This window comes from Oncorhynchus masou, chromosome 15 (assembly GCF_036934945.1).
Source record: "Oncorhynchus masou masou isolate Uvic2021 chromosome 15, UVic_Omas_1.1, whole genome shotgun sequence".
Taxonomy (NCBI): Eukaryota; Metazoa; Chordata; class Actinopteri; order Salmoniformes; family Salmonidae; genus Oncorhynchus; species Oncorhynchus masou.
In genome coordinates, this window is record NC_088226.1 from 56,022,502 (window position 1) to 56,041,154 (window position 18,653).

The window sequence follows — 18,653 nt, forward strand, 5'->3', positions numbered from 1 at the left end:
TTTCACACACTGTTGCTGGTATTTTGGCCCATTCCTCCATGCAGATCTCCTCTAGAGCAGTGATCTTTTGGGGCTGTTGCTGGGCAACGGACTTTCAACTCCCTCCAAAGATTTTCTATGAGGTTGAGATCTGGAGACTGGCTAGGCCACTCCAGGACCTTGAAATGCTTCTTACGAAGCCACTCCTTCATTGCGTGTTTGGGATCATTGTCATGCTGAAAGACCCAGCCTCGTTTCATCTTCAATGCCCTTGCTGATGGAAGGAGGTTTTCACTCAAAATCTCACGATACATGGCCCCATTCATTCTTTCCTTTACATGGATCAGTTGTCCTGGTCCCTTTGCAGAAAAACAGCCCCAAAGAATGTTTCCACCCCCATGCTTCACAGTAGGTATGGTGTTCTTTGGATGCAACTCAGCATTCTTTGTCCTCCAAACACGACGAGTTGAGTTTTTACCAAAAACTTATATTTTGAGTTCATCTGACCATATGACATTCTCCCAATCTTCTTCTGGATCATCCAAATGCTCTCTAGTAAACTTCAGACGGGCATGGACATGTACTGGCTTAAGCAGGGGGACACGTCTGGCACTGCAGGATTTGAGTCCCTGGCGGCGTAGTGTGTTACTGATGGTAGACTTTGTTACTTTGATCCCAGCTCTCTGCAGGTCATTCACTAGGTCCCCCCGTGTGGTTCTGGGATTTTTGCTCACCCTTCTTCTGATCATTTTGACCCCACGGGGTGAGATCTTGCGTGGAGCCCCAGATCGAGGGAGATTATCAATGGTCTTGTATGTCTTCCATTTCCTAATAATTGATCCCACAGTTTATTTCTTCAAACCAAGCTGCTTACCTATTGCAGATTCAGTCTTCCCAGCCTGGTGCAGGTCCACAATTTTGTTTCTGGTGTCCTTTGACAGCTCTTTGGTCTTGGCCATAGTGGAGTTTGGAGTGTGACTGAGGTTGTGGATAGGTGTCTTTTATACTGATAACAAGTTCAAACAGGTGCCATTAATACAGGTAACGAGTGAAGGACAGAGGAGCCTCTTAAAGAAGTTACAGGTCTGTGAGAGTCAGAAATATTGCTTGTTTGTAGGTGACCAAATACTTATTTTCCACCATAATTTGCAAATAAATTCATTAAAAAAATCCTACAATGTGATTTCCTGGATTTTTTTTCTCATTTTGTCAGTCATAGTTGAAGTGTACCTATGACGAAAATTACAGGCCTCGTCTTTTTAAGTGGGAGAACAAACAATTGGTGGCTGACTAAATACTTTTTTGCCCCACTGTAGATGGAATGGGTGATAATTGTGCGAGTTACTTCACTATTAAATTTAAATGAGGCCTAACTGAATGATGAGGGTGAAGAAGTTGATTTAATATAGAACAACAATAGTGTAATGATGAGCTAATGTTATGCCTATTTATCAGTGTTTCATTTTAATACTTTGACCACATGGCTTGTAGGTTGATACCATTCTCTTTTACATTTTACTCTGTAAAAATGACCTGTTACAGGACTGTCAAATTTATTGTAAGGGATTGTAAGGGAAACCAAGTCTGTTTGTCTCAGCACTTGTAAATGCGAAATACATCAAGCTGAGCAATGTGCATGTTAACAGTGTTAGAATAAGGCTAAACATATCCTTAACTCTATCCAAGTTGATGAGCAGGAAAGAAACGATGACAGTCAGCCTGCACAGCTGACTGAAGAACTACTAAAATAGTGATTTTGTCAGACAGCATAGGCAACAGCTCTATAGAGATTAGACGATGACTTGGAATGAAATAATAATTTTAATAATGAAATCATTTCAAAGTCATGAGAATAAATGCTTACTAAGTGATAAGCAGTAAATGGGCAATCGCTATCATCATCGGACTTATATTCATGTTTTTACTCTGTGTTACAGCATCTGTGTTAATGTATGTGTCTGCTTCCTGGTGGTACTGTACGTCTGAATGTTATACTGGGACTTCTTTGTTACGAGGAGCATGTGCACCAGTCTGTGGGTGGATGTCAGAGAGATACTGAACGTGTTACTGATGTGTTAATATGCATGACTGTGTGTATGTGTGTGTCACCTCCTGTGACAGGAAAGGGATGAGTTGGGCACAGATCACATTCAGGCGCTTGGCGATCTCCGTCTGCAGAAAAAGAGAGAGTGTGTGAGGGAGGACACAGTGTTTTTGTGTGTGCTCATCAAAGCAAAACACACCCCAAAACCTTAGCAGGGCTGGCTGCGAGGGCGAGTGTGGTAAATATTTCAGCTCCACACATCTGGTCCATGCAAATCCAAACACTGCCAGGGAACCCAGCTAAAATATTCATGGCCAGCATCTGTGTGTGTGCCTACCTGCTGGGGGTCAGTGGGCTTAGCCATGGGCATTTGCCTCTCTGATCCACACAGCTCTCCCTCCCTCCCCTCATTAACTTAGCGGTGGCCCCCAGCAAACCTGTTAAGACCAGTAATGATATTCATGCAGAGATCATGATGACAACATCATTATGACTGGGGGTCATTAGTCTTGCTGACAGCTAGCCTTTCCTCTCTCCTCTCGCTCCGGCCGGCCACACAGCCCCACACCATTCTCTACTAAGTGATTTATTGATGCTGTGGTGAACTCCCACCCACAACCTCCTTCACACTCTTCTTCCTCTCCTTCTTGCCCCCCCCCATCCGCTTCCCTCTATTCTGCAGACAGGCAGTGCCCACCCTTCAGCACTCTTCTCCATAAATCCATCAGCTCCCTCCCCAGGGAAACACAATGATTTCTTGTTAGAGAACGCCAACTACTGAATGTCATCTTCAGGAGAAAGGGAGCCAGGGAGATTGGAGAGAAGGGCAGCATGGTGGGAGGGAGAGAATGAAAATGAGAGCAAGAGAAAGAGGATAAAGAGGGGAGAACAAAATGGGAGAGTGAGATGAAAGGGGAGGCTCTTGTGCACTTGAGGAATTGACAGCCAATGAGGCAGGATGCATAGGGAGAAGGAAGAGCTAGAGAGAAAGAAAGAGAAGGAAGGAGGGTGATTTGTGTGGCTTGTCAAAATCAGAGCGATTGAGATGGCGAAACGAAGGAAGAGAGCAGATGCTCCGAAGGCAGTGACCTGATTTAAAGTGAAATTCAGCAGCATAGACTGTATACCTGCAGGAGAGAGAGAGAGAGAGAGAGAGAGAAAGAGAGAAAGAAAGAGAAAGAGCGAGCGCGAGAAAGAGCGAGCGCGAGAAAAAGAGCGAGCGCGAGAAAAAGAGCGAGCGCGAGAAAAAGAGCGAGCGCGAGAAAAAGAGCGAGCGCGAGAAAAAGAGCGAGCGCGCGAAAGAGCGAGCGCGCGAAAGAGCGAGCGCGCGAAAGAGCGAGCGCGCGAAAAAGAGCGCGAAAAAGAGAGCGAAAGAGCGAGAGAAAAAGAAAGAGCGAGAGAAAGAGCGAGAGAAAGAGCGGGAGAGAGAGAAAGAGCGGGAGAGAGAGAAAGAGCGGGAGAGAGAGAAAGAGCGGGAGAGAGAGAAAGAGCGCGAGAGAGAGAAAGAAAGAGCGCGAGAGAAAGAAAGAAAGAGCGCGAGAGAAAGAAAGAAAGAGCGCGAGAGAAAGAAAGAAAGAGCGCGAGAGAAAGAAAGAAAGAGCGCGAGAGAAAGAAAGAAAGCGCGCGAGAGAAAGAAAGAAAGCGCGCGAGAGAAAGAAAGAAAGCGCGCGAGAGAAAGAAAGAAAGAGCGAAAAAGAAAGAAAGAAAGAGCGAGAAAGAAAGAAAGCGCGCGAGAAAGAAAGCGCGCGCGCGAGAGAAAGAAAGAAAGCGCGCGCGCGAGAGAAAGAAAGAAAGAAAGCGCGCGAGAGAAAGAAAGAAAGCGCGAGAGAAAGAAAGAGCGAGCGCCAGAGAAAGAAAGAAAGCGCGAGCGCGAGAGAAAGCGCGAGCGCGAGAGAAAGCGCGAGCGCGAGAGAAAGCGCGAGCGCGAGAGAAAGCGCGAGCGCGAGAGAAAGCGCGAGCGCGAGAGAAAGCGCGAGCGCGAGAGAAAGCGCGAGCGCGAGAGAAAGCGCGAGCGCGAGAGAAAGCGCGAGCGCGAGAGAAAGCGCGAGCGCGAGAGAAAGAGCGAGCGCGAGAGAAAGAGCGAGCGCGAGAGAAAGAGCGAGCGCGAGAGAAAGAGCGAGCGCGAAAGAGCGAGCGCGAAAGAGCGAGCGCGAAAGAGCGAGCGCGAAAGAGCGAGCGCGAAAGAGCGAGCGCGAAAGAGCGAGCGCGAAAGAGCGAGCGCGAAAGAGCGAGCGCGAAAGAGCGAGCGCGAAAAAGCGAGCGAAAAAGAGCGAGCGCGAAAAAGAGCGAGCGAAAAAGAGCGAGCGAAAAAGAAAGAGAGAGAGAGCGAAAGAGAGAGCGAAAAAGAAAGAAAGAGAGAGAAGAGAAAAAGAAAGAAAGAGAGAAAAAGAAAGAAAGAGAGAGAAAGAGAGAAAAAGAAAGAAAGAGAGAGAAAGAGAGAAAAAAAGAGAAAAAGAAAGAGAGAAAAAGAAAGAAAAAGAAAGAGAAAGAAAGAGAGAGAAAAAGAAAGAGAGAAAGAGAAAGAAAGAGAGAGAAAGAGAGAAAGAAGGAGAGAAAAAGGAGAGAGAAAAAGGAGAGAGAAAAAGGAGAGAGAAAAAGGAGAGAGAAAAAGGAGAGAGAAAAAGGAGAGAGAAAAGGGAGAGAGAAAAATGAGAGAAAAAGAAAGAGAGAGAAAGAGAGAGAGAGAGAGAAAGAGAGAAAAAGAGAGAGAAAGAGAGAGAGAGAGAAAGAGAGAGAGAGAGAGAGAGAAAGAGAAAGAGAGAGAAAAAAAAGAGAGAAAGAAAGAGAAAGAGAGAAAGAAAGAGAAAGAGAGAAAGAAAGAGAAAGAGAGAAAGAAAGAGAAAGAAAGAGAAAGAGAGAAAGAAAGAAAGAGAAAGAGAGAAAGAAAGAAAGAGAAAGAGAGAGAGAGAAAGGAGGTAGTGAGAGAGGAGAGAGAGTTAGAGAGAAAGAGGGAGATCCAGAGGAGGAGGGAGATCCAGAGGAGGAGAAAGTTAGAGAAAGAGGGAGAGAGGAAGGAGGGTAAAGTCAGCAGCGGTAGAGAGAATGTTTGAGGGGAGTAAAGAGGATGCTCCAGCTGCTTTAGGAAGGGCACATCTCTCCTCTTGTCTGTCTAGAAATAAGAATTCTGTTTGCAGATCCTATTAATGCAACAGCAGCACAGTGTCATGGGTCCACCCTTGGCGGATTAGCATTTTGTGCTGGAGGCCAGTTCACTAGATTCTCCCAGCAGCATAGCATACATAACTCCTCTAGACCCAGATTGACTAGAAAGGGAGGGAGGGAGAGGGGGAGAGATGACAATGGAAGGCGGTTGTACTCACCTGTTTGTGCATTTCAATATTAAGGCCGTAGGACATCTCGTAATACTGTAAAAATTAGACGTAAATCGACGGTTATACATTTGCATATATGTAGATCTAAAAAGAAAATACACCTTTCAAGGCTAGATGAATGGGCGAGTCATTTTGTTTCATTTATTTTGTGCCCTCAGCTCCAAGCTATGCCAACATGGCATGTGAGCCCAGAGATGGTGTGTCAATCAATCGTTTCAGAACAAGGATGGAAAATCATCATCGGGCAGAGCTCAAATCATTTTAAAAACAGACGTCCCTTGTGACATTCTGACATGTCATTTTCAACAGGGTTGATTGAGGAGTAAGTAGTGAGTGGTTTGTCAGCTCGGTGGAAGAAATAAAGAGATGGAAGCGCACGCGCGCACACACACACACATACATACATACATAACACACATACATACACACAGACAGCTGGCTGTTTGCTCTGCCGCTGTGCCAAGATTCAGAGCTGTTGCTAGGCAACTTGCAGACTCCCAAAAAAAGAAGCGAGAAATGGGTAGAGTGCCAGGGCTGTGCCAGGCTACCACATAGCTCCTTTTGCAACAGTGGGGCCTGGCACCACACAGTCAGCTGCGGTTAGGGGGCTCTCTGATCACGCCTCGTCTGAACACCGCCTGCTCTAAGGGAATGTGGAGGATTACCCATATTTGGGCTGGAGACAACACGTGTGGTCCATGTGGTTTCCAGTGGGTGTGATGTTTAGTCCCTTGCCAGATGCTGGCATCAGTGGTGTTGTGTAGTCAACACACACACACACACACATCCAGTCTAACCCGAGACAGTTCCAAAAAAGGTCCAGTTGCCAGGACCACAAATTCCATCTAGACACTGCCCTAGAGCACACAAAAAACAATATATACCCCAGCCTAAACATCAGTGCCACAGGTAACTACCAAAGCTGTGAATGAGACAGGAGACAAGGCAAGAAGGTCCTTCTATGCCATCAAAAGGAACATAAAATTTGACAGACCAATTGGGACCTGGCTAAAAAAAAAAATACTTGAATCAGTTATAGAACTCATTGCCCTTTATAGTTGTGAGATCTGTGGTCCGCTCACCAACCAATAATTCACAAAAATGGGACAAACACCAAATTGAGACTCCGCATGAAGAATTCTTCAAAAATATTCTGTGTACAACGTAAAACACCAAATAATGCATCCAGAGTAGAATTAGGCCGATACCCACTAACAATCAAAATCCAGAAAAGAGACGTTAAACTCTACAACCACCTAAAAGTAAGTGATTCAAACCTTCCATAACAAAGCCATCACCTACAAAGAGATGAACCTGGAGAAGAGTCCCCTAAGCAAGCTGGTCCTGGGGCTCTGTTCACAAACAGACCAACAGAGCCCCAGGGCAGCAACACAATTAGACCCAAGAAAATCACGAAAAAAAAGAAAGAAAAAAATAGAGTAGGGAGTCCAGGAGGGGGCTGAGCGCTTACCCTTGTGAAGTTAGGAAACACCTCCAATTCGCTGATCCTCAACACAGGGGCCCCACAAGGGTGCGTGCTCAGCACCCTCCTATACTCCCTGTTCACCCATGAATGTGTGGCGATGCACGCCTCCAACTCAATCACCAAGTTTGCAGACGACAACTGCTACGCCCACAACTGCAAGGCTCTCCAGAGGGTGGCGAGGTCTGCATGCATCACCGGGGGCAAACTACCTACACCACCCGATGTCACAGGAAGGTCAAAAAGATCATCAAGGACACCAACCACCCGAGTCACTGCCTGTTCACCCCGCGATCATCAAGAAGGCGATGTCAGCACAAGTGCATCAAAGCAGGGACCGAGAGACTGAAAAACAGCTTCTATCACAAGGCCATCAGACTATTAAACAGCAATCACTAACACAGAGGCTACTGCCAAATACAGACTTGGGGGGGAATGTAACCTTTATTTAACTTCTTGCGTCGAGCAATCCCAGATCCGGGATCCTATTTATAGCCTCAAGCTCATTAGCATAACGCAACGTTAACTATTCATGAAAATCGCAAATGAAATGAAATAAATATATTTGCTCTCAAGCTTAGACTTTTGTTAAAAACACTGTCATCTCAGATTTTCAAAATATGCTTTTCAACCATAGCTAAACAAGCATTTGTGTAAGAGTATTGATAGCTAGCATAGCTATAAACCTAGAATTCAGCCAGCAACATTTTCACAAAAACAAGAAAATCATTCAAATAAAATCATTTACCTTTGAAGAACTTCAGATGTTTTCAATGAGGAGACTCTCAGATAGCAAATGTTCAGTTTTTCAAAAAATATTATTTGTGTAGGACAAATCGCTCCGTTTTGTTCACGTTTGGCTATGAAAAAAACCTGTATCCAGTTATAGCCTCAAGCTCATTAGCATAACGTAACGTTAACTATTTATGAAAATCGCAAATGAAATTAAATGAATGTGCTAGCTCTCAAGCTTAGCCTTTTCTTAACAACACTGTCATCTCAGATTTTAAAAATATGCTTTTGAACCATAGCAAAACAAGCATTTGTGTAAGAGTACTGATAGCTAGCATAGCATTTAGCGGGCAACATTTGCACAAAAAACAGAAAAGGATTCAAATAAAATCATTTACCTTTGAAGAACTTCGGATGTTTTCAATGACGAGACTCTCAGTTACATAGCAAATGTTCAGTTTTTCCTGAAAGATTCTTTGTGTAGGAGAAATTGCTCCGTTTTGTACATCACGTTTGGGTACCAAACAAAAATGAAAATTCAGTCATCAAAACGGCGAACTGTTTTCCAAATTAACTCCATAATATCGACTGAAACACGGCAAACGCTGTTTAGAATCAATCCTCAAGGTGTTTTTCACATATCTCTTCATTGATATATTGTTTGTGGATGTCTACTTTCTCCACTGAATCGCTTGGAAAAAGACGTGCAGTTGAAGATGACGCACCAATTTCGACGGAGGACACCGAGCGGACACCTGGCAAATGTAGTCTCTTATGGTCAATCTTCCAATGATATGCCTACAAATACGTCACAATGCTGCAGACACCTTGGGGAAACGATAGATCGGGCAGGCTCATTCCTTGCGCATTCACAGCCATATAAGGAGACAATGAAAAACAGAGTCTCAAAAATCCTGCTAATTTCCTGTTTGAAGTTTCATCTTGGTTTCGCCTGTAGCATCAGTTCTGGGGCACTCACAGACAATATCTTTGCAGTTTTGGAAACGTCAGAGTGTTCTCTTTTTCGAAAGCTGTCAATTATATGCATAGTCGAGCATCTTTTTGTGACAAAATATTGCGCTTAAAACGGGCACGTTTTTTTATCCAATAATGAAATAGCGCCCCCATAGATGTAAGAGGTTAACTAGGCAAATCCGTTAAGAACAAATTCTTATTTACAATGACGGCCTACCAGGGAACAGTGGTTAACTGCCTTGTTCGGTGGCAGAACAACATTTTTTTTAACTTGTCAGCTTGGGGATTCAATCCAGCAACCTTTCGGTTACTGGCCTAAAGCGATTAGGCTACCTGTAAATACAATTGTAAATACAACCCATATTTATGCTAATTAATTTCCCCTTTGTATATCGTTACAACACTGTATATAGACATTTGACATTTGACATGTCTTTATTCTTTTGGAACTTCTGTGAGTGTAACGTTTACTGTTAATTGGTTTTGTTTATCTACTTCACTTGCTTTGGCAAGTTTGTTTCCCATGCCAATAAAGCCCTTGAACTGTCTGCCTGCTCAGTGAAACACAATAAATCTCAACTCTTCTCCTGCAGACAAGAATCTTCAGCATGGTGTTTGTTACAACACCCAAGGTGGAGTGGATTGAGTGTGTTGTTGACTGTGTTTGAGGGTCTCACCATAACATAGTGTCTCTGGATCTCAGTCTTCTCTGTGGCCAGTTTCTCACACTCCATCTTCAGGCTGTAAGGAAGAGGTTAAGATTTACAAGAGAGCAGATACTCATATCTATATAATACACACCCTGTTCAAAAGTGTTCATACAATATCATTCAAAAAGTTTTCCCACACCCACAAAGACACACAGAGCCAGAAATACACATCCATGTTTAGTAGGCAGTGCAGACACCTGCAGATAGATGTGTGCCAGCAGAGATAGGATTGGGCAGGTGACAGGACATTATCGCTTCAGAGCACACCAGGAATAGTTGAGCTCACACTTAGCGCTGGCCTCCCAACCAGACCAGACCTGACTGCAGTCTCTCCCAGGACCAAGGTGTCATTGAAGGGCAGGGATGGGGTGCACTTCTCCCTCCCAATCTCTTCTCTCTCTCCATTTGTCCACCTTCACCTTCTAATTGCCCTGTGTGTCCACTCCCTCTCACAATTTATCAGTCCCCTCCTCCCTCTCTTCTTCCTTCCATTTGTCCGTTTCTCCCTCTCTGACCCCTCCTCCCCCAGTCCTTCTGTCTTTGCCAAGTCACCCTGATGTGACCATGACCCACCATGGGACCCCAGGAATCCTCAGCCAAGCACACACCCCCCCCCGTGTCTTCCAACACACCCCCCCCCCCGTGTCTTCCAACACCCCCCAACCTCCCCCGTGTCTTCCAACACACCCCAACCTCCCCCGTGTCTTCCAACACACCCCAACCTCCCCCGTGTCTTCCAACACACCCCAACCTCCCCGTGTCTTCCAACACACCCCAACCTCCCCGTGTCTTCCAACACACCCCAACCTCCCCGTGTCTTCCAACACACCCCAACCTCCCCGTGTCTTCCAACACACCCCAACCTCCCCGTGTCTTCCAACACACCCCAACCTCCCCCGTGTCTTCCAACACACCCCCCCCTCCCCCGTGTCTTCCAACACACCCCAACCTCCCCCGTGTCTTCCAACACCGCCCCGTGTCTTCCAACACCGCCCCGTGTCTTCCCGCCCCGTGTCTTCCAACACTGCCCCGTGTCTTCCAACACTGCCCCGTGTCTTCCAACACTGCCCCGTGTCTTCCAACACTGCCCCGTGTCTTCCAACACTGCCCCGTGTCTTCCAACACTGCCCCGTGTCTTCCAACACTGCCCCGTGTCTTCCAACACTGCCCCGTGTCTTCCAACACTGCCCCGTGTCTTCCAACACTGCCCCGTGTCTTCCAACACACCCCCCTGCCCCGTGTCTTCCAACACACCCCCTGCCCCGTGTCTTCCAACACACCCCCCTGCCCCGTGTCTTCCAACACACCCCCCTGCCCCGTGTCCTCTAACACACACACACACACACACACACTCCCTCCTCCCCTGCCCAGGGTTGTATTTCACCCCGGCGGGCACGCTGCTGACTTGTTTGTGTGTAGCAGATTTATGCGGGGGAGAGCAGTGAGGGCCTGGGAAATTAGAATATGATTAATACTGCAACATTACCAGGCTACAACAGGTAATAACAGCACATCCGCTCCCCTTCAGAAGGCCGGCGCTGCCACCCATAATTGACTCATTTATCACCGCCAGGGAGGAGACGGGAGAGGGAGGAGATTGAGGGATGGGAGGGGCGGGTGAGAGCTCGGGGGATTAAATTCATTCCCCTGATAGATTTTATTATAGTGGAGTAGCCCCCCGCAGAGGTCCCCATGGCAGGATTTCTGAAAAGTGACAATTCTATCCGTATCCGTTCACCTAGACAAGGGCCAGGCTGGGCGTTTCCGAGGGTGACTTTCCTCAAGTTGTGTGGAGGGAAACATGCTAACACCGATGACATATACAAACACCGATCCTGGATTTAGGAATAATTGATCTCAGATCAGGGTAAATATACTATTTTCATAATGTTTAATGGATTTACAACGTGTAATTAAAGTACAGGAAACAGTGGTGAGCCCTTACTGGGGTTCCAGAGGACTCTGGAGTGCTGAGGGGGCAGGAGAGATGGATTCTCAGACAGGCAGGTTATCAGGAGTTGAGAAGACTGGTTCTGTATTCCATGACTGGGGTTCAGTGGAAAAGTGCATTCATTGAGGCCAATGTCTAATTAAATCCCACAGGTCACAGACAACGCCAAAGAACATGGCTGACGTTTTACATTCTCCCAAACAATTGTGTAATTTTGTTATGTATTTTGCGCAACTTATTTTTTTAACTGATTGTGTACTTCATGTTGCTGCTCCCGTCTCTTATGACCGAAAATAACTTCTGGACATCAGAAAAGCGATTACTCACCACGGACTGGAAGAAACTTTTTCCTTTAATGAGTCTGAAGAGAAGGATATCCTACTTTCACTGGAACAGGCCCAGATCCATTCTTTTACATGAAGAAAAGACGCCGGAAAAGGAGACGCCGGAAAAAGGGGACGCAGGCTGGGGGATCCTTCTGAGAAGCTGGAGGCGAGCGAGTAAACTCCCAATGCCTTCCATTCTACTTGCTAACGTGCAATCGTTAGAAAATTAAATTGATGAACTATTATTAAGATTATCCTACCAACGGGACATTAAAAACTCTAACATCTTATGTTTCACCGAGACGTGGCTGAACAAAGAAACAAACAAGAGCTACCGGGATTTTCCATGCACCGGCAGAACAGACACGCTACCTCTGGTAAGACGAGGGGTGAGGGTGTGTGTCTATTTGTCAATAACAGCTAGTGCGCGATGCCTAATATTAAAGAAGTCTCGAGGTATTGCTCGCCTGAGGTAGACTACTTTATGATAAGTTGCCAACCACCATCTACCAAGAGAGTTCTCATCGGTATTATTCGTAGCCATCTATTTCCCACCACAAAGCGAAGCTCGCACTAAGACTGCACTCAACCAACACTATAAAAAGGCCATAAGCACATCTATCACTCCAGTGTTTAATTGCTAAATTGTAATTATTTCGCCACTATGGCCTATTTATTGCCTTACCTCCCTAATCTTACCTCATTTGCACACACACACACACACACACACACACACACGACTTAATATTCTCTATTGTGTTATTGACTGCATGTTTGTTTATTCCATGTGTAACTCTGTTGTTCGTGTCACACTGCTTTGCTTTATCTTGGCCAGGTCGCAGTTGTAAATGAGAACTTGTTCTCAACTAGCCAGCTGGTTAAATGAAGGTGAAAAAAAGCAAAGAAGAAAATGCTCACCCAGAAGCGGCACTCCAAGTCTCCGGGGACTTCAATACAGGCAAAATTAAATCAGTTTTACCACATTTTTACCAGCATGTCACATGTGCAACCATGGGGGGGGGGGAACAAATCCTAGACCACCTTTACTCCACACACAGCAATGCATACAGAGCTCTCCCCCACCCTCCATTTGGCAAATCTGACGACAATTATATCCTCCTGATTCCTGCTTAGAAGCGAAAACTAAAGCAGGAAGTACCAGTGACGCGCTCAACACGGAAGTGGTCAGATGACACGGATGCTACACTACAGGACTGTTTTGCTAGCACAGACTGGAATATGTTCTGGGATTCATCCAATGGCATTGAGGAATACACCACCTCAGTCATTTGCTTCATCAAAAAGTGCGTTGATGACGTCGTCCCCACAGTGATACATATCCCAACCAGAAGCCAAGGCTAGAGCTTTCATGGAGTGGGAGACTAATCTGGACGCTTACAAGAAATCCCGCTATGCCCTCAGAAAACCATCAACACCGGATTAAGATTGAATCCTACTACACCGCCTCTGATGATCGTCGGATGTGGCAGGGCTTGAAAACTACTACGGACTACAAAGGGAAACTTAGACGCGAGCTTCCCAGTGACACAAGCTTACCAGACGACCTAAATGCCTTTTATGTTCACTTCGAGGCAATCAACACTGAAGCATGCACGAGAGCACCAGATGTTCTGGATGGCTGTGTGATAATGCTCTTGGTAACCGATGTGAGCAAAACCTTTAAATAGGTCAACAATCAAAGCCGCTGGGCCAGACGGATTACCAGGACGTGTACTCAAAGCATGCGCGGACCAACTGTCAAGTGTCTTCACTGACCTTTTCAACCTCTCCCAGACCGAGTCTGTAATACCTACATGTTTCAAGCAGACCACCATAGTCCCTGTGCCCAAGGAAGCGAAGGTAACCTGCCTAAATGAATACCGCCCCGTGGCACTCACGTCGGTAGCCATGAAGTGCTTTGAAAGGCTGGTCATGGCTCACATCAACAGCATCCTCCCAGACACCCTAGGTCCACTCCAATTCGCATACCACCCCAACAGATTACGCAATCTCAAACACACTCCACACTGCACTTTCCCATCTGGACAAATGGAACACCTATGTGAGAATGCTGTTCATTGACTACAGCTCAGCATTCAACACCATTGTGGCCACGAAGCTCATCACTAAGCTAAGGACCCTGGGACTAAACACCTCCCTCTGCAACTGGATCTTGGACTTCCTGACAGGTCGTCCCCAGGTGGTAAGAGTAGGCTTCAATACGTCTGCCACACTAATCCTTAACACTGGGGCTCCTCAGGGGTGTGTACTTAGTCCCCATTCACCCACGACTGCATGGCCAAACACGACTCCAACACCATCATTAAGTTTGCTGACGACACAACAGTGGTAGGCTGGATCAGCGACAGCGATGAGACGGACTACAGGGAGGAGGTCAGAAGTGTGGTGCCAGGACAACAACCTTTCTCGCAATGTAAGCAAGACAAAGGAGTTGATCGTGGACTACAGGAAAAGGCGGGCTGAACAGACACCCATTAATATCAACGGGGCTGTAGTGGAGCCGATGGAGTTTCAAGTTCTTTAGTTTGTTGGTGATGTGGACACCATGGTCCAAACATACCAAGAAAGTCGTGAAGAGGGCACAACAAAACCTTTTCCCCCTAAGGAGACTGAAAAGATTTGGCATGGGGCCCCAAATCCTCGAAAAGGTTCAAAAGATGCACCATTGAGAGCATCCTGTCAGAGGAAAACCCATAAAACTGTCAGAGACTCCAGTCAACCAAGTTATAGACTGTTCTCTGCTACCGCAAGGAAAGCGATACCGGAGCGCCATGCCTAGGACCAAAAGGCTCCTCAGCAGCTTCTACCCCCAAGCCATTACACTAGAGGTCGACCGATTATGATTTTTCAACGCAAATACCGATCATTGGAGGACCAAAAAAAGCCGATATCAATTATAAATCGGCCAATTTTTTATTTATATGTAATAATGACAATTACAACAATACTGAATGAACACTTATTTTAACTTAATATAATACATCAATAAAATCAATTTAGCCTCAAATAATGAAACATGTTCAATTTGGTTTAAATAATGCAAAAACAGTGTTGGAGAAAGTAAAAGTGTAATATGTGCCATGTAAGAAAGATAATGTTCAAGGTCCTGTCTCAGAACATATGAAAGCTGGTGGTTCCTTTTAACATGGGGCGGCAGGGTAGCCTAGTGGTTAGAGCGTTGGACTAGTAACCGGAAGGGTCAAACCCCCGAGCTGACAAGGTGCAAATCTGTCGTTCTGCCCCTGAACAGGCAGTTAACCCACTGTTCCTAGGCAGTCATTGAAAATAAGAATTTGTTCTTAATTGACTTGCCTAATAAATAAAAAGGTTAAAAAATAATAATTAAAAAAAATATGAAAAGCTATTAGCGCGCACCCCACTAACTAGCTAGCCATTTCACATCGGAAACACCAGCCTAATATCGGGAGATGATAGGCTTGAAGTCATAAACAGTGCAATGCTTGCATTGTGAAGAGCTGCTGGCAAAACACACGAAAGTGCTGTTTGAATGAATGCTTACGAGCCTGCTGGTGCCTACCATCGCTCAGGCAGACTGCTCTATCAAATCATAGACCTAATTATAACAATAACACACAGAAATATGTCATTAATATTGTCGAATCCGGAAACTATCATTTCGAAAACAAAATGTTTCCTTTTTTTTTTTTGGTCCTGCCGTACGCTATGGTCACAAGACAGGCCACAGAATTTCTAAGCAAACAGCTGGAGGCAGGGCTTTCTCCTATAGAGCTCCATTTTTAAGGAATGGTCTGCCTATCCCCGTGAGAGACGCAAACTCGGTCTCAACCTTTAAGTCTTGACTGAAGACTCATCTCTTCAGTGGGTCATATGATTGAGTGTAGTCTGGCCCAGGAGTGTGAAGGTGAACGGAAAGGCTCTGGAGCAACGAACCGCCCTTGCTGTCTCTGCCTGGCCGTTTCCCCTCTTTCCACGGGGTTTCTCTGCCTCTAACCCTATTACAGGGGCTGAGTCACTGGCTTACTCGGGCTCTTTCATACCGTCCCTAGGAGAGGTGCGTCACTTGAGTGGGTTGAGTCACTGATGTGATCTTCCTGTCTGGGTTGGCGCCCCCCTTGGGTTGTGCCGTGGCAGAGATCTTTGTAGGCTATACTCGGCCTTGTCTCGGGATGGTAAGTTGGTGGTTGAAGATATCCCTCTAGTGGTGTGGGGGCTGTGCTTTGGAAAGTGGGTGGGGTTATATCCTTCCTGTTTGGCCCCGTCCGGGGGTGTCATCGGATTGGGCCACAGTGTCTCCTGACCCCTCCTGTCAGCCTCCAGTATTTATGCTGCAGTAGTCTATGTGTCGGGGTGCTAGGGTCAGTTTGTTATATCTGGAGTACTTCTCCTGTCCTATCCGGTGTCCTGTGTGAATTTAAGTATGCTCGCTCTAATTCTTCTCTCTCTCGGAGAACCTGAGCCCTAGGACCATGCCTCAGGTCTACCTGACATGATGACTCCTTGCTTTCCCCAGTCCACCTGGCCATGCTGCTGCTCCAGTTTCAACTGTTCTGCCTGTGATTATTATTATTTGACCATACTGGTCATTTATGAACATTTGAACATCGTGGCCATGTTCTGTTATAATCTCCACCCAGCACAGCCAGAAGAGGACTGGCCACCCCACATAAGCCTGGTTCCTCTCTAGGTTTCTTCCTAGGTTTTGGCCTTTCTAGGGAGTTTTTTCTAGTCACCGTGCTTCTACACCTGCATTGCTTGCCGTTTGAGGTTTTAGGCTGGGTTTCTGTACAGCACTTTGAGATATCAGCTGATGTACGAAGGGCTATATAAATACATTTGATTTGATTTCAGTGAAATACGGAACCATTCCATATTTTATTTAACAGATGGCATCCCTAAAGTCTAAATATTGCTGTTAAAAATTGCACAACCTTCAATGTTGTGTCATAATTACTTAAAATTCTGGCAAATTTGTTCGCAATGAGCCAGGCGGCCTAAACTGTTGCATATACCCTGACTGCGTGCAATGAACAAGAGAAGTGACACAATTTCACCTGGTTAATATTGCCTGCTAACCTTTCTTTTAGCTAAATATGCAGGTTTAAAAATATATACTTCTGTGCATTGATTTTAAGAAAGGCATTGATGTTTATGTTTAGGTACACGTCGGAGCAAATACAGTCCTTTTTCGCGAATGCGCACCGATATGCAACGCAGGACACGCTAGGTAAACTAGTAATATCAACCATGTGTAGTTATAACTAGTGATTATGATTGACTGATTTTTATAAGGTAAGTTTAATGCTAGCTAGCAACTTCCCTTGGCTTCTTACTGCATTCGCGTAACGGGCAGGCTCCTCGTGAGGCAGGTGGTTTGAGCGTTGGACTAGTTAACCGTAAGGTTGCAAGATTGAATCCTCGAGCTGACAAGGTAAAAATCTGTCGTTCTGCCACTTAACAAGGCAGTTAACCCACCGATCCAAGGCCGTCTTTGAAAGTAATAATGTGTTCGCAACCGACTTGCCACATTAAATAAAGTTGTAAAAAATTTAAAAATCTGAAAAGTCGGTGTCCAAAATTACTGATTTCCGATTGTTTTGAAAACTTGAAAATCGGCCCTAAATAAAAATCGGCCATTCCAATTAAATTGGTCGACCTATACATTAGGACTGCTGAACAATTCATAAAAATCGCCACCGGGCAATTTACACTGACCCCCCTTGTACACTGCTGCTACTCGCTGTTTGTTTGTTACCTATATGTACAGATTACCTCAACTAGCCTGTACATTGACTCGGTACCGGTGCCCCTGGTACAGAGGGGCAAAAAAGTATTTAGTCAGCCACCAATTGTGCAAGTTCTCCCACTTAAAAAGATGAGGCCTGTAATTATCATCATCATCATCATAGGTACACTTAAACTATGACAGACAAATAAGAAAAAAAAAGTCATCCAGAAAATCACATTGTAGGATTTTTAATGAATTTATTTGCAAATGATGTATTTGCTCAATAACAAAAGTTTCTCAATACTTTGTTATATACCCTTTGTTGGCATTTACAGAGGTCAAACATTTTCTGTAAGTCCTCACAAGGTTGCTGTTATTTTGGCCCATTCCTCCATGCAGATCTCCTCTAGAGCAGTGATGTTTTGGGGCTGTTTGAGATCTGGAGACTGGCTAGGCCACTCCAGTACCTTGAAATGCTTTTTACGAAGCCACTCCTTCGTTGCCCGGGTGTTGTGTTTGGGATCATTGTCATGCTGAAAGACCCAGCCATGTTTCATCTTCAATGCCCTTGCTGATGGAAGGAGGGTTTCACTCAAAATCTCACGATACATGGCCCCATTCATTCTTTCCTTAACACGGATCAGTCATCCTGGTCCCTTTGCAGAAAAACAGCCCCAAAGCATGATATTTCCACCCCCATGCTTCACAGTAGGCATGGTGTTCTTTGGATGCAACTCGTAATTCTTTTTCCTCCAAACACAACGAGTTGAGTTTTTACCAAAAAGTTATATTTTGGGTTCATCTGACCATATGACATTCTCCCAATCTTCTTCTGGATCATCCAAATGCTCTCTAGCATACTTCAGACGGGCCTGGACATGTACTGGTTTAAGCAGGGGGACACGTCTGGTACTGCAGGATTTGAGTCCCTGGCGGCATAGTGTGTTACTGATGGTAGGCTTTGTTACTTTGGTCCCAGCTCTCTGCAGGTCATTCACTAGGTCCCCCCGTGTGGTTCTGGGATTTTTGCTCACCCTTCTTCTGATCATTTTGACCCCACGGGGTGAGATCTTGCGTGGAGCCCCAGATCGAGGGAGATTATCAATGGTCTTGTATGTCTTCCATTTCCTAATAATTGATCCCACAGTTTATTTCTTCAAACCAAGCTGCTTACCTATTCCAGATTCAGTCTTCCCAGCCTGGTGCAGGTCCACAATTTTGTTTCTGGTGTCCTTTGACAGCTCTTTGGTCTTGGCCATAGTGGAGTTTGGAGTGTGGCTGTTTGAGGTTGTGGACAGGTGTCTTTTATACTGATAACAAGTTCAAACAGGTGCCATTAATACAGGTAACGAGTGAAGGACAGAGGAGCCTCTTAAAGAAGAAGTTACAGGTC

The 18,653-nt window shown here is 45.5% G+C and overlaps 1 protein-coding gene across 6 annotated transcripts in view; it reads right to left on the reverse strand.

Moving 5' to 3' along the window:
* The window catches only part of tle2a (TLE family member 2, transcriptional corepressor a), a 52,212-nt gene that overhangs the window by 17,338 nt on the left and 16,221 nt on the right, over positions 1-18,653 (reverse strand). For all 6 annotated transcript variants that reach the window (XM_064989753.1, XM_064989755.1, XM_064989758.1 and 3 more), the window contains 3 exons: positions 9,223-9,286; positions 5,344-5,388; positions 2,089-2,151 (listed from right to left, as the gene is read on the reverse strand). In XM_064989753.1, the coding sequence (XP_064845825.1) occupies positions 2,089-2,151; positions 5,344-5,388; positions 9,223-9,286 (172 nt within the window). The remainder of the gene's footprint in view (positions 1-2,088; positions 2,152-5,343; positions 5,389-9,222; positions 9,287-18,653) is intronic.